This window comes from Lissotriton helveticus, chromosome 11 (assembly GCF_964261635.1).
Source record: "Lissotriton helveticus chromosome 11, aLisHel1.1, whole genome shotgun sequence".
Classification (NCBI taxonomy): Eukaryota; Metazoa; Chordata; class Amphibia; order Caudata; family Salamandridae; genus Lissotriton; species Lissotriton helveticus.
In genome coordinates, this window is record NC_136072.1 from 57,761,002 (window position 1) to 57,779,898 (window position 18,897).

At 45.4% G+C, this 18,897-nt stretch overlaps 1 protein-coding gene across 1 annotated transcript in view; it reads right to left on the reverse strand.

Annotated features, from left to right (window-relative positions):
* Positions 1–18,897, reverse strand: part of LOC144790708 (cytochrome P450 2J2-like) — a 111,109-nt gene that overhangs the window by 34,393 nt on the left and 57,819 nt on the right. Inside the window, exon 6 of the mRNA XM_078665428.1 lies at positions 17,829–18,016. Coding sequence (XP_078521554.1) covers positions 17,829–18,016 — 188 coding nt within the window. The remainder of the gene's footprint in view (positions 1–17,828; positions 18,017–18,897) is intronic.

The following is an 18,897-nucleotide window of genomic DNA, read 5'->3' on the forward strand; positions in this document are numbered from 1 at the left end:
CCCTTTACCATTTCAGTTGCCATTCCGCCCGCTTTTGCTACACTGTGCCTCTTCCGCTATTCAGCTGTTTACCGCCCGCTCTTTCGACTACAGCGTCTCGCTCACCATGTAGTTGAGTTGCTCCCGCTCTTGCGGTGCAGCGATAGCCGGCTGCCACAGTACTCTCAAAATGGCGGCCGGCTCTTCAGATTTGGGCGTGGTCCACTAAAATTGCCCTGCGACACCTTGGAACTCGGACGCTTGTCTGCTAGAGATTGGGCTCCATTCTCGAAAGCGTCCCCTCAGCCTTGAAGATTCTACAAAAGTCTTGGGGGCCCCCGACTCCCGCAGGCTTCTGGTGGGGAGCGGCTAGCATTATTGCTCGTCGAATGGCCACGACGGAGCTACGAAATGGTGGTGCTCTCATGCTAACGCCAGCTTCAGTCTGAAACATCCAGAAACACTGTAGACTACCAATTCGATCAGTTCCGGTAGCGCCCCAACGTGACCCGGTAGAGAAGAACTAGCCCTCCCCTCTTTCACTGATGGTTCTTGTTGCCTGTCCCTTCTGTTGTCATTTAACAGAACTATTTAGCCTGCTGAAAGGGGTTGTGTTCCGACCGCTGGTTGGTGGAGACATTTTGACTATATTCTGGACCTGCGTTGTCGCGTAATGCGTCATATGACGCGCCGCGTTAGCGCATCCGGAAGTGATCCGGGGCGCGACGCGCAGCGCGTAACGTAAGCATAACAGGTCATGTGACTTGTTAATAAAACTTTTCATTGGTTCATTTTACTTTTCTTATTCTAATGATGAAAGGCTTGGTCATATGACCTAAAAATTACGCTTTTTATTACTTTCGAACATTATTTTTTCTTAAATATATGTTATAATGTTCCAGGCTAATGTACTTTCCTGGAAAATTTACAACTGTCCTGCAAGTAAAATATATTCCTTTTTCGAGAAAAAGGGCGTTTCTTCGTCCCATGACGGAGCCGTTGAGCAAAAGAGGGTCGGCCTGCTGTCTTAGTCGCCGATACGCCTGAATATGAGATTCTTATCGATCACTTTATGTTGCAGGAGTAGAAAACACAACAGCCCTTGACCATTTATCTTTACTGCGTTCCTGCGTATTATACCTTTTACCCTTCATGTAATTGGTCTGCTTTATTTCACTTGCCTTTTACTGATTCTAAAACAGTGACTATTATTAAAAACTTTACCAATGTATATACTACTACCATGTTTTCTTTTAAAAACCTTTATTGTGAAAATGTCATTATACAAATACGGGCCTATAACCACGTGGGCCGGCCACGGAGCAAACTGTAATCGTATATGATGAGTAGACATTTACACTGTAGAGGAACGTAACGGGCGGGCCATTAGGTTGCAAGAACTAAAGTGTCTAACAGTTGCGGAATCGGTGGACGTACATTTTATAATTAAAATACGACAGGGCCAGTTACAATAAAATTATCTAGATATACATTTGCGGGCAAGTACCATGGGTGACGTTAATTCGAACTTTCAATAGTACAGTAATCAATAACACATCAGAACTTAATATCAATAGGGATATCGAAATATTCAATCTATTCTCGTCCCCGCCCGCCATGTGCTTCAAAACTGCATACGTATCTCGTGATATCAAGGTTGTGCAACCAGTACACAACAAGGAGTTACGAGTCCCATTGATTCCGGCGCCATTTTGGGCGAGGACGGGCAGGTCCAGGATATAGTCAAAATGTCTCTACCAACCATCGACTATGATGATGTTCATATGCTGTATTTATTAGAGTAACACTCATCTGTCCACATGAAATTAATTTGCCACAATCTAAACATGTCATTTTAATCTTTCCAAAGTTCTTCTAAATATTTGGGACCGTTTCCCTTGCCTCTGATGCTGTCAGTGCCACTTCTTTGATGAATGTACTGGCAGGTCGGGGGTTCTCCTCCAAATCTCTCTTTTATGCAGCACTATAATTAATCGGTGCCACCTCTCCATATGACGATGCATGGTATAGTTACCATAACTATATTTTTTTTCGGTTCCTCTGGAGAGTACATCGTGGCAGATGAAGCGTGTAACGTACCGGGCATTTACCTTTTTTTGCATGTAGAGGAAAGGAAAAAAAATTCGAGCGTCCGAGTTCTAAGGTGTCCCAGGGCCATTTTAGTGGACCAGGCCCAAATCCAAACAACAGGCCGCCATTTTGAGAGTCCTCTTGCAGCCGCCTGTCGCTGTAGCATCAAGAGCGGCCGAAACTCAGCTGAATGGCAACTGAAACGGTAAAGGGGCGCCCCACTATAGCAGACGAGCCTCCACCTACGAAGGCCCGTTCACGCCGCCTCCCCCCCCCCCTTCGGGCACCCCACGCCGTTATTCGGAGCAGGATTGTAGGATGGCCACACCAGTACGGCAACTTGCTAGACACCACCTCGGTGCCTACCGAATCTCAGCGCCTTGTGGTGTCTTCTATTCAGAAAACATTGTTGTGCTGCCTTCGACCTATTCGCCGCAAGTGCGCACGCAACTCAGCTGCATAGCTTGCTAGACACCACCTCGGTGCTAACCGAATCTCAGCGCCTTGTGGTGTCTTCTATTCCGAAAATATTGTTGCGCTGCCTTTGGCCCCATTCGCACATCGGTCCGCTACTGACGCCATCTCACAGGCCAACGGGGCGCCCCACGCCGATTTTCAGCATTGTAGGATGGCCACACCAGTGCGGCAACTTGCTAGACACCACCTCGGTGCCATCCGGATCTTGGCATCTCAGCGCCTTGTGGTGTCTTCTATTCAGAAAATATTGTTGCGCTGCCTTTGGCCCCATTCGCACATCGGTCCGCTACTGCCGCCATCTCACAGGCCAACGGGGCGCCCCACGCCGACTTTCAGCATTGTAGGATGGCCACACCAGTGCGACAACTTGCTAGACACCACCTCGGTGCCATCCGGATCTTGGCATCTCAGCGCCTTGTGGTGTCTTCTATTCAGAAAATATTGTTGCGCTGCCTTTGGCCCCATTCGCACATCGGTCCGCTACTGCCGCCATCTCACAGGCCAACAGGGCGCCCCACGCCGACTTTCAGCATTGTAGGATGGCCACACCAGTGCGACAACTTGCTAGACACCACCTCGGTGCCATCCGGATCTTGGCATCTCAGAGCCTTGTGGTGTCTTCTATTCCGAAAATATTGTTGCGCTGCCTTTGGCACCATTCGCACATCGGTCCGCTACTGCCGCCATCTCACAGGCCAACGGGGCGCCCCACGCCGACTTTCAGCATTGTAGGATGGCCACACCAGTGCGACAACTTGCTGGACACCACCTCGGTGCCATCCGGATCTTGGCGCGTTGTGCTGCCTTCGGCCTATTCGCACATCGGTCCGCTACTGACGCCGCCTCACGTGCCAACGGATTTTCTACGCTTTTTATACCCTATGCCGCATAACAGGTCATGTGACTTGTTTATAAAACTTTTCATTGGTTCATTTTACTTTTGGTTTCCTAATGATGGAAGGCTTGATCATATGACCTAAAAATAACACTTTTCATTGGATGAAAACTATTTTTTTTTCCCAAACGATGAAAGCCCCACCTTGTTTCTGGATGTTTCAGACTGAAGCTGGCGTCAGCATGAAAGCACCACCATCTCGTGGCTCCGTCGTGGTCATTCCGCGAGCAATCATGGCAGCCGCTCCCCACCGGAAGCCTGCAGGAGTCGGGGGCCCCCAAGACTTTTGTAGAATCCTCAAGGCGGAGGGGACGCTTTCGAGAATGGGGTCCAAGACCTAGCAGACAAGCGTCCGATTTCCAAGGTGTCCCAGGGCCATTTCAGTGGACCAGGCCCAAAAAGGAAAGAGCCTGCCGCCATTTTGAGAGTCCTGTGACAGCCGCCTATCGCTGCACCGCAAGAGTGGGCGCAACTCAGCTGAATTGCGGATTTTGACACAGTGGACCAAAAGCGGACGGAATGGCAACTGAAACGGTAAAGGGGCGCCCCACTACAGCAGACGAGGCTCCACCTGGGGAGGCCCGTTCAGGCCACCTCCCCCCCCCCCCCGGGGCGCCCCACGCCGTTATTCGGAGGGCGGCAACTCAGCTGAATTGCGGATTTTGACACAGTGGACCAAAAGCAGACGGAATGGCAACTGAAACGGTAAAGGGGCGCCCCACTACAGCAGACGAGGCTCCACCTGGGGAGGCCCGTTCACGCCGCCTCCCCCCCCCCCGGGGCGCCCCACGCCGTTATTCGGAGGGCGGCAACTTACTGGACATCACCTTGGTGCCATCGTTCTGCTGCCTTGGAACTATTCGCACAACAGACCGCTCCTGATGACCCACCCCCCGCGACGCCCCACGCCGGATACCGAAATCAGTGCGGCACCCAGGCAACATCACCTGGGTGCCGTCCAGAAATCTGGACGTTGTGCTGCCTTGGGACTATTCGCACAACCGACCGCTACTTCCTTCTTTTTCCCTAAAAATGTTTAAATGTTTTTACTGTTTTTGTTTTGTTGTATATATTTATAAGTTATTAAAGTTTTATAATCCTACTACTTTGTTGGAGTGCTATATATTTTTAATGTGACACATAATTGTAAAAACTTTGATGTACAAAGAGTCATCCCTGGAATCTTCCGCTTCAGGCTCGGTCCCCTCCCCAATCACAATACAGGATGGTTTTCAGATAGTAGGAACGCGTGTGGTGTGACGGATCTCATCGGGTGTGGGCCTTGATCTACTATAACTCCTTTGAAGAGGGGTGATTCTTTACAGCTGGGGCCATAAACTACATCTGCAGGGCTAGCTGATAGCCTGGGACCGGCCTGGACAATCGGACACAGAGGAAGAGGAGTGTCAGGGGATGCGGTAGTGAATAGGGCGAAAGGGAGGTGTCGGGCGGGCACAGGGTGTGATTCTCAGGGAACAGCAGCGCAGATGGGGGGAGGTTTATTGCCCATGCATAAGACAGAGAGTATGGGTGACCAGTGCCTGGGGGAGATGCTTGCGAGGGTGGGGAGCCATGCTAAGGATCGACAGCGTGCAGAGAGTGGGTCTGGTCAAGTCATCTAAAATGGCTGCCGTGCACGACAAAAGTGTGGCATTTGAAAAAAGGCAAGATGGCGCAGACAATGTTTTTCAACACTTCCTGATTTCCTTCGAATCGAACGTTAACAGACGTTGGGGCATATTACCAAAGTTAAGCGATATTTATCCCTAACGATGCTTAGCAACGAATTTTTTACCGCTAAGCATCGTCAGAAATTATCGCAGATAAACCTTGCTATTATCAAGGTTTCTCGCAAATGCGATAAAAAACGGCCGCAATGCATTAATATCGCTGAAAAGTCAGCGATATTCATGCATTACCGAGCTAATGCTCTTAGCCATGTTATCCACCTCCCATTGGATAACATGGCTAAGAACTGCTCAGGGCAGGTGTTACTTTTTGGAGATATTCGCGCTTAGCGCGAATATCTCCAAAAGTTGGTAATAGGAGATAGCGATGTTAGCGACTGTTTCCAGTCGCTAACATCTTGGCATGCCCACTTTGCATGTCATTAGTGATAAATATCACTGACATGCAAAGTGGGGCCCAAGATGGTCGCTATCTCCTACTAGCGGTCGCTAACTGGTGTTAGCGACAGCTAGGTAATACGGAGATAATTTTATCTCCGCTTTCTTGGCTTTTAAAGCCAAAAAAGCGGAGATAAACCCCCTTGATAATATGCCCCGTTATCTCTCCCACACTACCGGTCCCCCTGGGCTTAAACGCCGAGATGGTAGGGACTGCATCCCGTGAAGATAGGCCGAGACGTCACTCAGCAGAAAAAAAAGTAAAAAAAAAGTCTATAAACATACAATAAGTTAAAAGTCAATCATTCTTCATTCCTTGTAGTACGCTCCCCAGTCCGCTTCCCGTTACGCTAACCGGGCGCACCCCACCAAAAAAAACGTTTTTTTTTTGTTTTTGCCCCGCGGAGCCCTTTTAAAGCCTCCACATCAAACCTATGGGGTCAGGGAGGATCTACTATGCCCCCTTATGTTCATTTGCCCCTTCGCTTTGGCCTCCTCTTGTCTCTCGATCCTACCGAGAGACAAGATGGCGGCCGCTACGGACTGTTTGGAATGTTTACAGACGCCGGAGAACCAATCAGCTTCGCTTCACAAAGCTCCGTAACGCGAAAAGTACGCGAACTGGAGCGCTGCCCGTTCCGCTGTTACAGATATATATCTTTTTTTGAACGTTAATTTCTCAAAATCCACTGGAGCACATATATTGAGACCTAGCAAAGGCACATCGGGCTACCAGTCCCTACAATTTTGCCAAGTTTCGTGCAAATCCATTCAGCCGTTCGATTATTATTATTTTTATTTTTTTTTGCCCCGCGGGGCCCTTTTAAAACCTCCACATCAAACCTAGGGGGTCAGGGAGGATCTACTATGCCCCCTTATGTTCATTTGCCCCTTCGCTTTGGCCTCCTCTTGTCTCTCGATCCTACCGAGAGACAAGATGGCGGCCGCTACGGACTGGTTGGAATGTTTACAGACGCCGGAGAACCAATCAGCTTCGCTTCACAAAGCTCCATAACGCGAAAAGTACGCGAACTGGAGCGCTGCCCGGTCCGCTGTTACAGATATATATCTTTTTTTGAACGTTAATTTCTCAAAATCCACTGGAGCACATATATTGAGACCTAGCAAAGGCACATCGGGCTACCAGTCCCTACAATTTTGCCAAGTTTCGTGCAAATCCATTCAGCCGTTCGGGCTAAAAGTGAGGCCAACCGCCCTATGGAAAACTCAATGTTAAAAACACGTTTTGGGACCCCCCTTTTTTCTCGGCCCCCCCTTGACGAAACCCCCCCAAATTTCTAGGGGCTGCTCAGAAACAGAATGTTCCATTTTCCTGAAAATTTCAGCCAATTCCGTCCACAAACGCCAAAGTTATTAGACATAGAATATTCAAAAATCCCATAGAGAAAAAATCCTAACTATATATACCTACTGGCGACCGCCAGTAGGTAATATATATATATATATATATATAAAATCAGAAACTGCTGAATGCCTGAGTGCTAATTCATGTATGTGAATTTATGCTATTTCATGTATGTAGATTTACAGTATCTTTTTTTTTTTTTTAGTTTTTTTATTTGGGATTTACAGTGCATCATAAAAAAATACAGATATTAATAAATTGATCCAGTCATAAAAAATAATCATATATCGGGTATCAACAAGAGTTCATAAATACAATCCATAGTTAATAAATAACAGAATACTTCTTATCTAACAATACAGATTGACTCATCATATAAAACGGGCTGATAAAAGCAGATAATAGAAATTAAGAACTGATATAGCTCCAGCGATTACAGCTTATTCTGCCTCCAATTAGTTACTGGGGCCCATATCTTCCTTCCAAACTCTCTTACCTTCGCCCCTTTTTGTTCGTACAAGCACGATTCAATATTATGAATTCCCAGAAGCCTGGAGAGCCACATTTGAAAGGACGGAGCCACCACATCCTTCCAACCTGCTGAGATTAAGATCCTAAGGACAGCCACAGAGATAAAAACAAGGGCTTCTTCCTCTTTGCCCAACTTTTGATTAAAATTAATACCCATGATTGCTAGGGTAGGGGATAGGTCGATCTTTTTACCTAGCAGCCCCTCCCAGAACTTCTCAATCTCATTCTTCACAGGGGTCAAGAGATTACAATTACAAAACATATGCAATAAATCTGCTTGTCCAGCCCCACACCTAGGACATGTATCGTCATCCCTCTGTCCCCAGGAAAACAGTTTAGAGGGAGTGAAGTACAGATTAAAGACAGTTTTGTAGTGCTGGGCCCGTAAATTTGAGGCTCTAAGGATCTTTCTATTCAGTAATAAAGCCAGATCGAGATCTACCTCAGGGTTCCCAAGTTTCCTAGACCAGGCTGCTTCCACCTTATCAACATCGTCTTGAACCTCCAAGAGAAGTATGTTATACAAGATCTTAATTTTTTTACATCCTTTGGTCAGTGCCTCCAAAAGCGGGCAGTTATCCTGATTTGGCGGTTTTGGTCTAAGTGCCTTCAGAGATCGCAGCAGTTGAATCATAAACAAACCAATGATTGGAGGGAATTCCAAACCTATTTTGTAGGACCGAAAAACTTACAACTGCGTCTCCATTCATTACTTCTCCCAGGGTCTTAATGCCCAACCCCCTCCAAATTTTAAAGGTCCTATCGGCCCCTATCCCTGAGAAGAGGCTTGAATTATAAATCTGTAGGAAAGGGTTAACCTTTGGGATGTTACAATGCTTTCGACAGGCCTTCCACACCCGCCAAACACTATCCATAACCTTTTACCTGGCTTTCTTATAAAATCTGCGGTCCACTTCAAATAGCATTAAACCCATTGCCTTCCTACCTAACAGCAGCTCATATATAGAGGGGGGTTGCTGATCTTCAAAGTTTACATCGTTAGAGCATACCTCTGTCTGAAAAAGTACCGACATTTGTGATAAAAGACAAGTCCAATGGTACAGCCTTAGATTCGGCAAGGACAACCCACCCCTTTCTCTTGGAAGTGACAATAAATTTGTTGACCGCCTTACTTTCCCGAATTGCCAAATAAATCTAATAAAGACAGCCTCCAAATTTTTTATTATTTTCTCTTCCAGGAGTAGCGGTATAGCCCTGAAGAGATATAATACCTTAGGGAACATTGTCATCTTAACCGCGTTAATCCTCCCTATCAATGAAAGATGTAGCCCATCCATTCTTCTCAGATCAGTCTCTATGGATTTACTAAGTGGTATATAGTTCTCTTCGACTATTTTCCCTACTGAGGCATTAATTTTCACTCCTAAATAAATTGCTACATCAACAAATCTGGAGTCAGTCTTTACTATATTTTTTGTACAGATAATCTGCGTCTTGGCCTCGTTCAATAAATACCCTGAGGAGGCACCAAACTGTTTGGTGAGCTCGGACAAAACAACCATTGCCTGCTGGGGGTTTGATGAAACAAATTCAAGATCGTCTGCATATGCTAGAATTTTATTTTCGAAACCATTAAAAACCACTGGTCTTAGCCTGGGGCAGCCCAAGATAGCCTGTATGAGAGGGTCAATATAGAGAGAGAAAAGGATCGGGGAGCACGAGCACCCTTGGCGCGTTCCTCTCTCTATGGAAAACAGGTCAGACTTCTCACCCATAACTATGACTCTGGCCCTAGGCTCTAAGTACATTGCCCTTAGTGCTCTGATGGATTTCGGCCCAAACCCTCTACCTTCCAAGATACCCCAGAGAAAGCTCCAGTCCACACGGTCGAAAGCCTTCTCTGCGTCGAGCAGGATCATGGCCATCTCACCTCCCGTGGCAGCATGGGCGTCAAATAGGGCTATTGCCCTGCTGGTATGATCCGTAGTGCCACGACTGGGGACGAACCCATGCTGCCAAGGGGAAACGAGACCACCAATAATCCTGCCCAACCTTAAAGCCCAGATCTTTGAATATAGCTTGGTATCCGCATTGATTAGAGAGATGGGTCGATAAGACCCAGGGTTCTCACTAGGTTTCCCCTTTTTGTGGAATATGACAATATTAGTTTCTTTCCACGAATCCGGAATCAACCCGGTGCATATGACCCCGTTAAAAAGATCTATTAATAGCGGCATGATTTCTGGTTCTATATGCTTGTACACCTCTAATGGAATGCCATCTGGGCCGGCAGCCTTCCCAGAGGCTAGCTCCTGTAGGGCAGCCTTAATTTCCTTTTCCGTAATATCCCTATCCAGTTCCTCCTGACATGACTTGTCCAGTCGGGGTCCTATATCTAAAATATCATCCACTTGTCTCCCAACCATAACCTCTGCACCATACAATTTCTGGTAATATTTTCTAAATACCGCTAGGATTTCTTTAGCCTCTGTGAATTCCCTACCGCTCTCTACTATTTTTAAGATAACATTTTTTGACTTCTCTTGCCGTAAGCGAAGGGCCAGGGCTCTGCCTGCATGTTCTCCCGTTTCATACCTCTTAGTTCTGGTGGCCTGATATTCCCCTATCGCCTTCTGAGTAATCAATTTCTGTAGTTCTGCCTTAATTACAGATAGAACATTATGGCTGCTACTACCATCACCCCCAGAAGTGATATCATTAATGTGCTCTTCTTCTACTGTCGCTAACCTCTTTACTAAGTTCATTTCCTCAGTCCTATCTTCTCTCCTCAACCTGGCTGCAGTGCTGATTGTTTCGCCTCTAAATGCCGCTTTAAAAGACTCCCACACTACATTACGAGAGGAGCTATATCTGTTGGCAGCGAAAAAGTCATCCGTCCAGCACTTGATATGGGCCACATATCTAGTATCTTCCAATAGCTTCCTCTCGAAGGACCAAGCGGACCTTACCCTTTCACACCTCTCTTTTTGGTATGTAATTACTAGAGGATTGTGATCGGAGATTACCATTGGTAGCCTAGATATATTCACTCTATTAATTTCGGGGGTGGAAATAAAAAAGTAATCCAATTTGGAATATTTCTGAGCTGGGTTTGAGAAATAGGTAACTCCGGGATTTTGGGGCTCCTTAGTCCCCCAGATATCTACTAATCCGAGCGAGTCCATGAGAGCATTTATGGCCCTGAAAACCCTGGGCTTGCGCCCAGCATAATGCCCCCAATTGACCCAGTCTGCAGAGATATTTAAATCCCCGCATACTAACAACGGTGCAGGCCAACCAGCTAGTTCAATTTCCAAGTGATTAAAAATCTCAGGGTCATCACTATTTGAGCCATGCACAACACACAAAGTATAGCCCAGTTCTGTTTCTGCTATAGCCCATCTACCACAGCTATCCACCTTTGTCCTTCTCACACCTCCCAAAGATTTCCTAATCAATATAGCGACCCCCCTGATTGTAGAGGATTGGGATGAACAGGCGGCCAACTCATACCCATTGATAGCCAGCAAATTCCGCTTAGACCAAGGAATGTGGGTCTCCTGGAGGCATAACACATCAATCTTATTAAATTTGACAAAGTAGGCCAATCTCTGTCTCTTCCGCCAGTCATTTAGTCCACCCACATTCATGGTACAAATTCTAATGTCTGCCATCCTTGCTTTCAGTTCGGCCCTCCAATCGACCATATATCTTATACCTTCCAAGGTTCCTTAGATACCCTTTAAGTCCAAATAATGTGACCACAAAAACAATACCGATGATGCACCTTTCCCTCCCATTTTCTTTTTTCCCCCTAACACACCCACCCACTTCCCTCACATCCCTACCCCCCACCCAACCCTTCTGTGACCCAACCCCCTCATCATCCCCCTCAATGGGGCGCACAGAACTAAACTGTGCTTGCGATGAAAGTGCAGTGTTTGCGGTGAGGACAGCGATAAACACCTCTTAAACCTACATTAAGCCCAAAATACTAAACATGTGGAAATCTAAACACTAAAGCAGGGCACCAGGAGCAGCTATCCTTCAGATAGAGGCACCGACTATTACCCTTATGACATGCCCCATATGAAACCTATTTGCCCAAGCTGTCCAGGTACTCCTTGGCCTTGATTTCTGAAGAGAAGTACAATGTTTTCCCCTCATTAATGACTTTTAACTGCGCTGGGTTGATTAAATATGCTTGGAGTTTCCTGTCCTGGAAGGGTTTGATCAGCCCCCTAAGGCGCCAGCGCCTTTCCACAGTCACGTGGCAAAAGTCAGGGCGGACAAAAAACAACACCCCATCACAGCTTCTCCTGGCGTCAGGTTTTGCCTTCTCTGCAATTGCCTGTCGTAAAATAAAATTGCCAAGGAATATCAGCACCGCCCTGGGTTTATCTCCTTCTTTAGCGTTCCGTCGTATTTTAAAAGGGGTGCGATGGACTCTTTGTAGTTCATTTGACCAGTCCCAACCGGACAGCTCGGGAAAGGCTTGCTGGAAGAGCTTGATGACGTAAGACCTGATGTCGGACCCCTCGACCCCCTCCGGGATTCCCAGGACTCTTAGGTTATTCCTTCGAAGCCTATTTTCCATCTCCTCCAGCTTCCATTGTATGTCCGAGACCTGGGAGTTCTGCGAGTCCACCTTAGCGACTGCTCCTGCCACTTCGGCTTCTGTAGCCACCACCCTCTCCTCCAAATTAGACACTCTATCCCCCATCGTTGCACAAGCCCTAGAAAGTTTCCGAACCACTACCTGCATCTTCCTCATAGCGGCCTGGGATTTATGGCTATCTTGACGCGTTTCCTCTCTATGCGCTAGGATCTCTTGGTGTATAGTCTCCAGCAGAGACAGTTGTGTCTGTTCCAACAGAGGGCTGCCTTGCAGCGGTAGAGCCGAGGAGTGGTCCCAGGTTAATTCCCGTCGCAGGTGAGCTTGACCCACCGCGGCATTTTGGAGTTTCAAAGCTGTAGCCGGCTAGTCGTTCTCGGGGTCGCTTTCGGACTCTACAAAAGAGCTACGTTCATCCTCGTCTTCAGACCACTCTGCCCCCCCATCTGAAACAGAATAGAAGGCTTCGCTTGGGACGCTTTCTTTCTCGATGCTGGTTCCAGTCGCCCCTTCGACAGCTTCATCCAGTACAGCTTCCGGGGGTACTATTGAGCAAGGGAGTTCGCTTTGCACTGAGGATTGAGGGTCTCCAGCTGGCTGCCCTATCACAGGGGGGCTCGTGAGGGACTCCTGGCTCCCCTTACTAGCGGTAGCCAAATTTACTGCCTCCAAGCTGCTACCCAAGCTTGCCAAGCTTGCGATCTCAGTTAGGGTTTCTGGAGCCAGATTCGGGTTGCCAGCTACGTTGCAAACATTTTCCACTTCTAGCTCTTTAGAGCTTTTCTCCTTGCCCACTTTTGTGAATAAATCAACAATCGTAGCAGCCTGCCGAGTCTTAGGGGCACCTTGCTGCCTCTTCTTTAGCTGGGGCTGGGATTGGGGCTGGCTATCCTCACAAATATCCTCAGTGGCGTTATGCTCATTTTCCCCCTTTAATGCCCCCTTTTTCTTCAGGCTGTTAGCTTTTGAACCCGGGTTCTGTTTTGGGGCCATACCTCTGACCAGCAACCGTCTCTGCAGCCTCCCGAATCGGCTATGAGCACTACCAGCGCCCTCAGTCTCAGAAATCTGCCGCTGCTGGGTTCCAAGTAGTTGTCTGTGTCCACTAAAGGCTCCCGCGGTCTCCGCTCCCGTTTTTCCTTTACTCCGCGAGCTCCGCCGGCACTGCATTAGGCTCCGCCCTCCTGCTGCTGAGAGGCGTCCTCGACCGGTAGCGAGTCTCTCCAAAATCGACACCGCTGCCCGTAGGAGCAATTTTGTCAGGGCGGACCCGGTAAGACCCGACAACATTGCAGCGGTCGAGCTCCAGGTTAGAGCACAGTTTGTTTTGCGCTTGCTCCTTGCTTCCTGCTTAGGTCTCCATCGGGCTGAGACCAAACAGCTTCCTCACCGCACCTCCGCACCGGCCACTAAGCGGCCGCCATCTTGCCCCGCATTGGTGAACGTCGTAGATTTACAGTATCACAGTGTTTTAATATTTCTTTAATAGTTATTTCATACTCATTAAGAATGACATTTGCAGAAAAGCACTGGGATTTTGAATTAATAAAGCCTTTCAAATTAATAGTGTGGATTTCTTGTATGAGTGTGTCTTCTGAGGAAAGAGTACTAGCAACCAATGAGAATTATAAATGTATTCCTGACTGTCTCTGGCAGAACCTGATTGTTGCCTAATACACAAAGGGCCAGATTTATCAATGTTTAGAGTCGCCCTTGCTCCATGCAAGGGGGCTAAGGGCAACGCAAAACATAAGTGAGATTTATCAAGCCAAGCAAGACCACCTTTGCATAGCCCTGCATGGCTTGATAAATACAGACGAGTATTGTCAGTACAAAGAGTTGCCTTGCATTACTCTATGGCAGGGACGCATTCCATGGGTGAAGTGTGGGAGTTCCTCCGTATCCACCCATGGAAGTTGGCTCATTCCCTGATTTACCATTAGTGGTAGACCTGGTAATGCATCAAAATGTTACGCCTCCACAGGTGAGGTGTAACAGGGAGAAATAGCTTTAATTCTCCTTGTATTTTCCTCTTTCTAAGTATGCTGCATATTTCAGCACAAAGAGAAAGAGGAAAATGTCTCCCAGAATTGTTTTTTGAGCAGGAAGGTGTCCCTTCTGGCACAAAAATAGTCCTGCCTACAACACAGACTCCTTTGAACCATGAAGCGAGGGTGCCTGAATAGGCACTAGGCAGTCAAAAGTGCTCCTGAGCTTGAAAAGGACAGGAATGCGCTGTATAATGGTGAATACAGTGCATTCTTGCCCTTTCCCTTTCATGCTACAATAAGATAATGTCCCAGTGGAAAGCTATTTAAGAAAGATAGATGTGTACAAGAGTTAATCCGTTGTATCTGAACAAAGTCAAGCACCAATATGCAATATAACAACCAAATGAGTGTGACTTTATTTCATCACGACATTGAAGTTAATCAGTTTATATACAGTAGAATACAATTCATAAGTGGGTATTTTTCGAGCAAAAGGGGCACAGAAAAGTGAGGTGGTAAGTGCATGGGAGGGATTGTGATGAAGGACAGTAGTGCGCATAAATATGCATCAATACATTGATAAATAACTATCCAGACAGTTTCCTGCCAGATGCATTAAATAACAAATCATAACATAATTACAGATATAAATTCCCTAAAATATATGTACACTCTCAGATATCTTCAATGATGTTGCTTAGTAACCTGTGGCTGGGGGCTGCTGGCAGGATCGATGAACAGCTAACCAATCAATTCTGCCAGCAGCCTCCAGCCACAGGTTACTGAGCAACCTGGGCCTTAACTTCCTGTTCAACACGATCATCACTGCAGATATCTGAGAGCATACACAGCCTCGTTTTATATCCACAGCCAGAAGCGATGAAGCTGTTTGCACTGGTGCCCACTCCCCAACCTTCACCTTGGTCCTGATGAAGACCCCGTTAACGATGCGCAAAATTGGTTGATCCGTTTAGGGGTCGAAACATCAACATTTCTCCTTTGTTTGTATTGTCAGACATATATGACAAATAATTTATATCTGTAATTATGTTATGATTTGTCATTTAATGCATTTGGCAGGAAACCGTCTGGATAGTTGTTCATCAATTTATCAATGTATTTATTGATATTTATACATGCGCACTACTGTCCTTTATCACAATCCCTCCCATGCACTTACCACCTCACTTTTCTGTGCACCTTTTTGCTTGAAAAATACCCACTTATGAATTGTGTTCTACTGTATATAAACTGATTAACTTCAATGTCAATCACACATCATTTGGTTGTTATATTGTATAGTGGTGCTTGACTTTGTTCAGATGCAACGGATTAACTCTTGTACATATCTATCTTTCTTAAATTGCTTTCCACTGGGACATTATCTTATTGCACCATTATCTACCCAGGCCCAGTGGCCTTTTGGGTGTCCCCATTGTTACTTGCTGCCTGAAACTTTGCTACATCTGGCTCAAAATCTCTGGGTAAGCCGGGGTCATATTTGAAGTGGGTTTGGAAAATCTCCTACTGATTAGGCACCCATTCAGCAAAAAAAAGAATATGGATTAAGAGAAACACCCATTCAGCAAAAAAAAAGAATATGGATTAAGAGAAACAGACAGAAAAAGAGCATATAGGATTGCATTCAAAATAAAAAAACATTTTCAGAGATTAATCAAGTTGAATTTGTCAATTTATTGAACACCGTCCATCTTGAAACTGTTGAGAAAGAATTTCGGTTTGATAGGGTTTATAAGAAACTGTTTCAGCAAGATGCTTATCATCAAGAAGACATAGAACCATAGCTTGTGAATAAATAGCATCAAGAGTAGAACTTGGTGTCTTGAAGATATCTCTGTAATCCTCTTTCTATATGAGTTACGTTTTTGTATATCACCAGGCCGGAGATAAGCTTCTGATTTACTCCAGGACTAGTGACTCAACGACTTAGGGCTGAAGCTAGTAAAGGAGACTTCCTAAGTCAAAAAAGATCCAGATGACATAGGAAGCAGAGACGTTGAAATAGAGTACTGTAGCTGCTCAACACTAAGTTAAGGGAATTAAGGACTTCAACATCAAATGCATGCCTGAGGTTCATTGACAACGACAATGAAAGTTTACACTCCAAGGGTGGGTCAGAGGGTGAGATATCTGAAATTTCCACGCCTTCAGATGGCTTTACGGAAAACCCCATATATATGTATCAGAATCAAGAAAAATGAGAAAAAACAACTCGACTGAAAAACCAGGAAAATTGTTCTTCTTCGAACTGGTTGTGATCAGTTATCTGTGACCAGACACGATCATCACTGCAGATATCTGAGAGCATACACAGCCTCGTTTTATATCCACAGCCAGAAGCGATTAAGCTGTTTGCACTGGTGCCCACTCCCCAACCTTCAATTTGGTCCTGATGAAGACCCCGTTCACGATGCGCAAAATTGGTTGATCCGTTTAGGGGTCGAAACATCAACATTTCTCCTTTGTTTGTATTGTCAGACATATATGACAAATAATTTATATCTGTAATTATGTTATAATTTGTCATTTAATGCATTTGGCAGGAAACCGTCTGGATAGTTGTTCATCAATTTATCAATGTATTTATTGATGTATATACATGCGCACTACTGTCCTTTATCACAATCCCTATCATGCACTTACCACCTCACTTTTCTGTGCACCTTTTTGCTTGAAAAATACCCACTTATGAATTGTGTTCTACTGTATATAAACTGATTAACTTCAATGTCAATCACACATCATTTGGTTGTTATATTGTATAGTGGTGCTTGACTTTGTTCAGATGCAACGGATTAACTCTTGTACACATCTATCTTTCTTAAACTGCTTTCCACTGGGACATTATCTTATTGCACCATTATCTACCCAGGCCCAGTGGCCTTTTGGGTGGCCCCATTGTTACTTGCTGCCTGAAACTTTGCTACATCTGGCTCAAAATCTCTGGGTAAGCCGGGGTCATATTTGAAGTGGGTTTGGAAAATCTCCTACTGATTAGGCACCCATTAAGCAAAAAAAAGAATATGGATTAAGAGAAACACCCATTCAGCAAAAAAAAAGAATATGGATTAAGAGAAACAGACAGAAAAAGAGCATATAGGGTGGGTCAGAGGGTGAGATATCTGAAATTTCCACGCCTTCAGATGGCTTTACGGAAAACCCCATATATATGTATCAGAATCAAGAAAAATGAGAAAAACAACTCGACTGAAAAACCAGGGAAATTGTTCTTCTTCGAACTGGTTGTTATCAGTTATCTGTGACCAGACAAAAAGAGTGCCTGACTGAGCGCCCCGTCCCCTTCCCCCATGCATAATGCTTTAGTGCAGTTTCTAGAAGTCCTAAGGTGGAAGGAACCCCCTTCCACAGCTGTGCAGAGTCACTGCTGATGCATCATTTGCTGCTTTTTTCTTTTACAAAATACATGAGTGAAGTGGCATTTTCAGTCAAATGTTCTGTTGTGTGTCAAATGTGGCTCAATCAACTATTTTGTAAATAATATGGCACCTGTTGCCTCCTAAAGACATATTCTTTGTTAAAATGGTTTCAATTTCAGAATATGTTAGAAATGAGTTCCTAGGCCACTGAAATACCTTCACCCTTTGATGACTATCAAACTCAATTCCATAATGGAGACTTATAATTGTGCCCTCAGTATTCAAACAACATTTACATTTAAGACAAAAGGCTGCTGCAGGTGGGTCCTACGTGCATGTGGGACAGAGTGAAACTGGAATTGAGAACAAGACAGACACTGAAGGTACCTTGTTTTTACCTTTTCAATATGAAAACCCTGGATCTCTGTGTTTTTCAAGGCTTGCCGAGGAATCCCCACAGAGACAATATTCCCATAGCGAAGGATCTCATGAATCACGGCGCTGGTGTAAGGCAGCTTCTTTCGGTCTTCATACTCAATGACCTGAGAGGGTCCAAGAACAGCATCCAGTTCCTTCTGAACCTCACCTGGAAGGGAACAGAGCAAGAGAAGCATCTGTATTTGTAAACCGTATTGGATCATGGCTCACTACAGTGCCTAGGATTCCATGTCCCATGCTCATTCAACATGTAGGTGGCTTCTTTCTTCCAATCCTCATGGAATAGGAACATCCTATGGGAAACAATCTTTACAACGCAGTCATTACATCGCACTACCTTTACATAGCAGTCATTACATCGCAACATCCTTTACATCGCATGCCAATACAACGCAGCCATTACATTGCATGTCACTACAACACATGTCATTACAATGTATGTCACTACAATGCAGGCATTACATTGCAAGTCATTACAGCGCATACCGTTACGACGCATAGTACCCTTACACTATCTGACACTTACCCTACTTTTGCACTCACTGGAGTTAGAATAATAATTATTACCCCTATACTATCCAACACTTACCTTAAATGCAATGTAATGGTATGCGTTGTAAAGGTATAATTTGATGTAATGGAATTCGTTGTAAAGGTAGTTTCTGAAAATGCAATGTAATGGCATGCTATGTAAAAGAATGGTCTGAGCCGTTTCCGACAGCATCAGAATCTGCCCCTAAGTCTCTAATTATGAGGTTGGTGTGAACATTGATGCAGCAACACCAGACCAGTAAGGGACAACTTAAGGGGCTCTGGGAAAGGTATATTCTGTGGGCCCTGGTTGAACTAACTTTGAATTTGTTGCCCATTTTCAGTTAATTCAAGGACTCATTATTCCAAACAATATTGATTACTATCTTAACCTTAAGAAACAGGGGCACACAGTAAATTAAAGTGCTAAACCATGTGATTATTTTAAATGTTTCTGCATGCACACTTTTCACATGCCTTAAAATGTCTCAGCCCAGA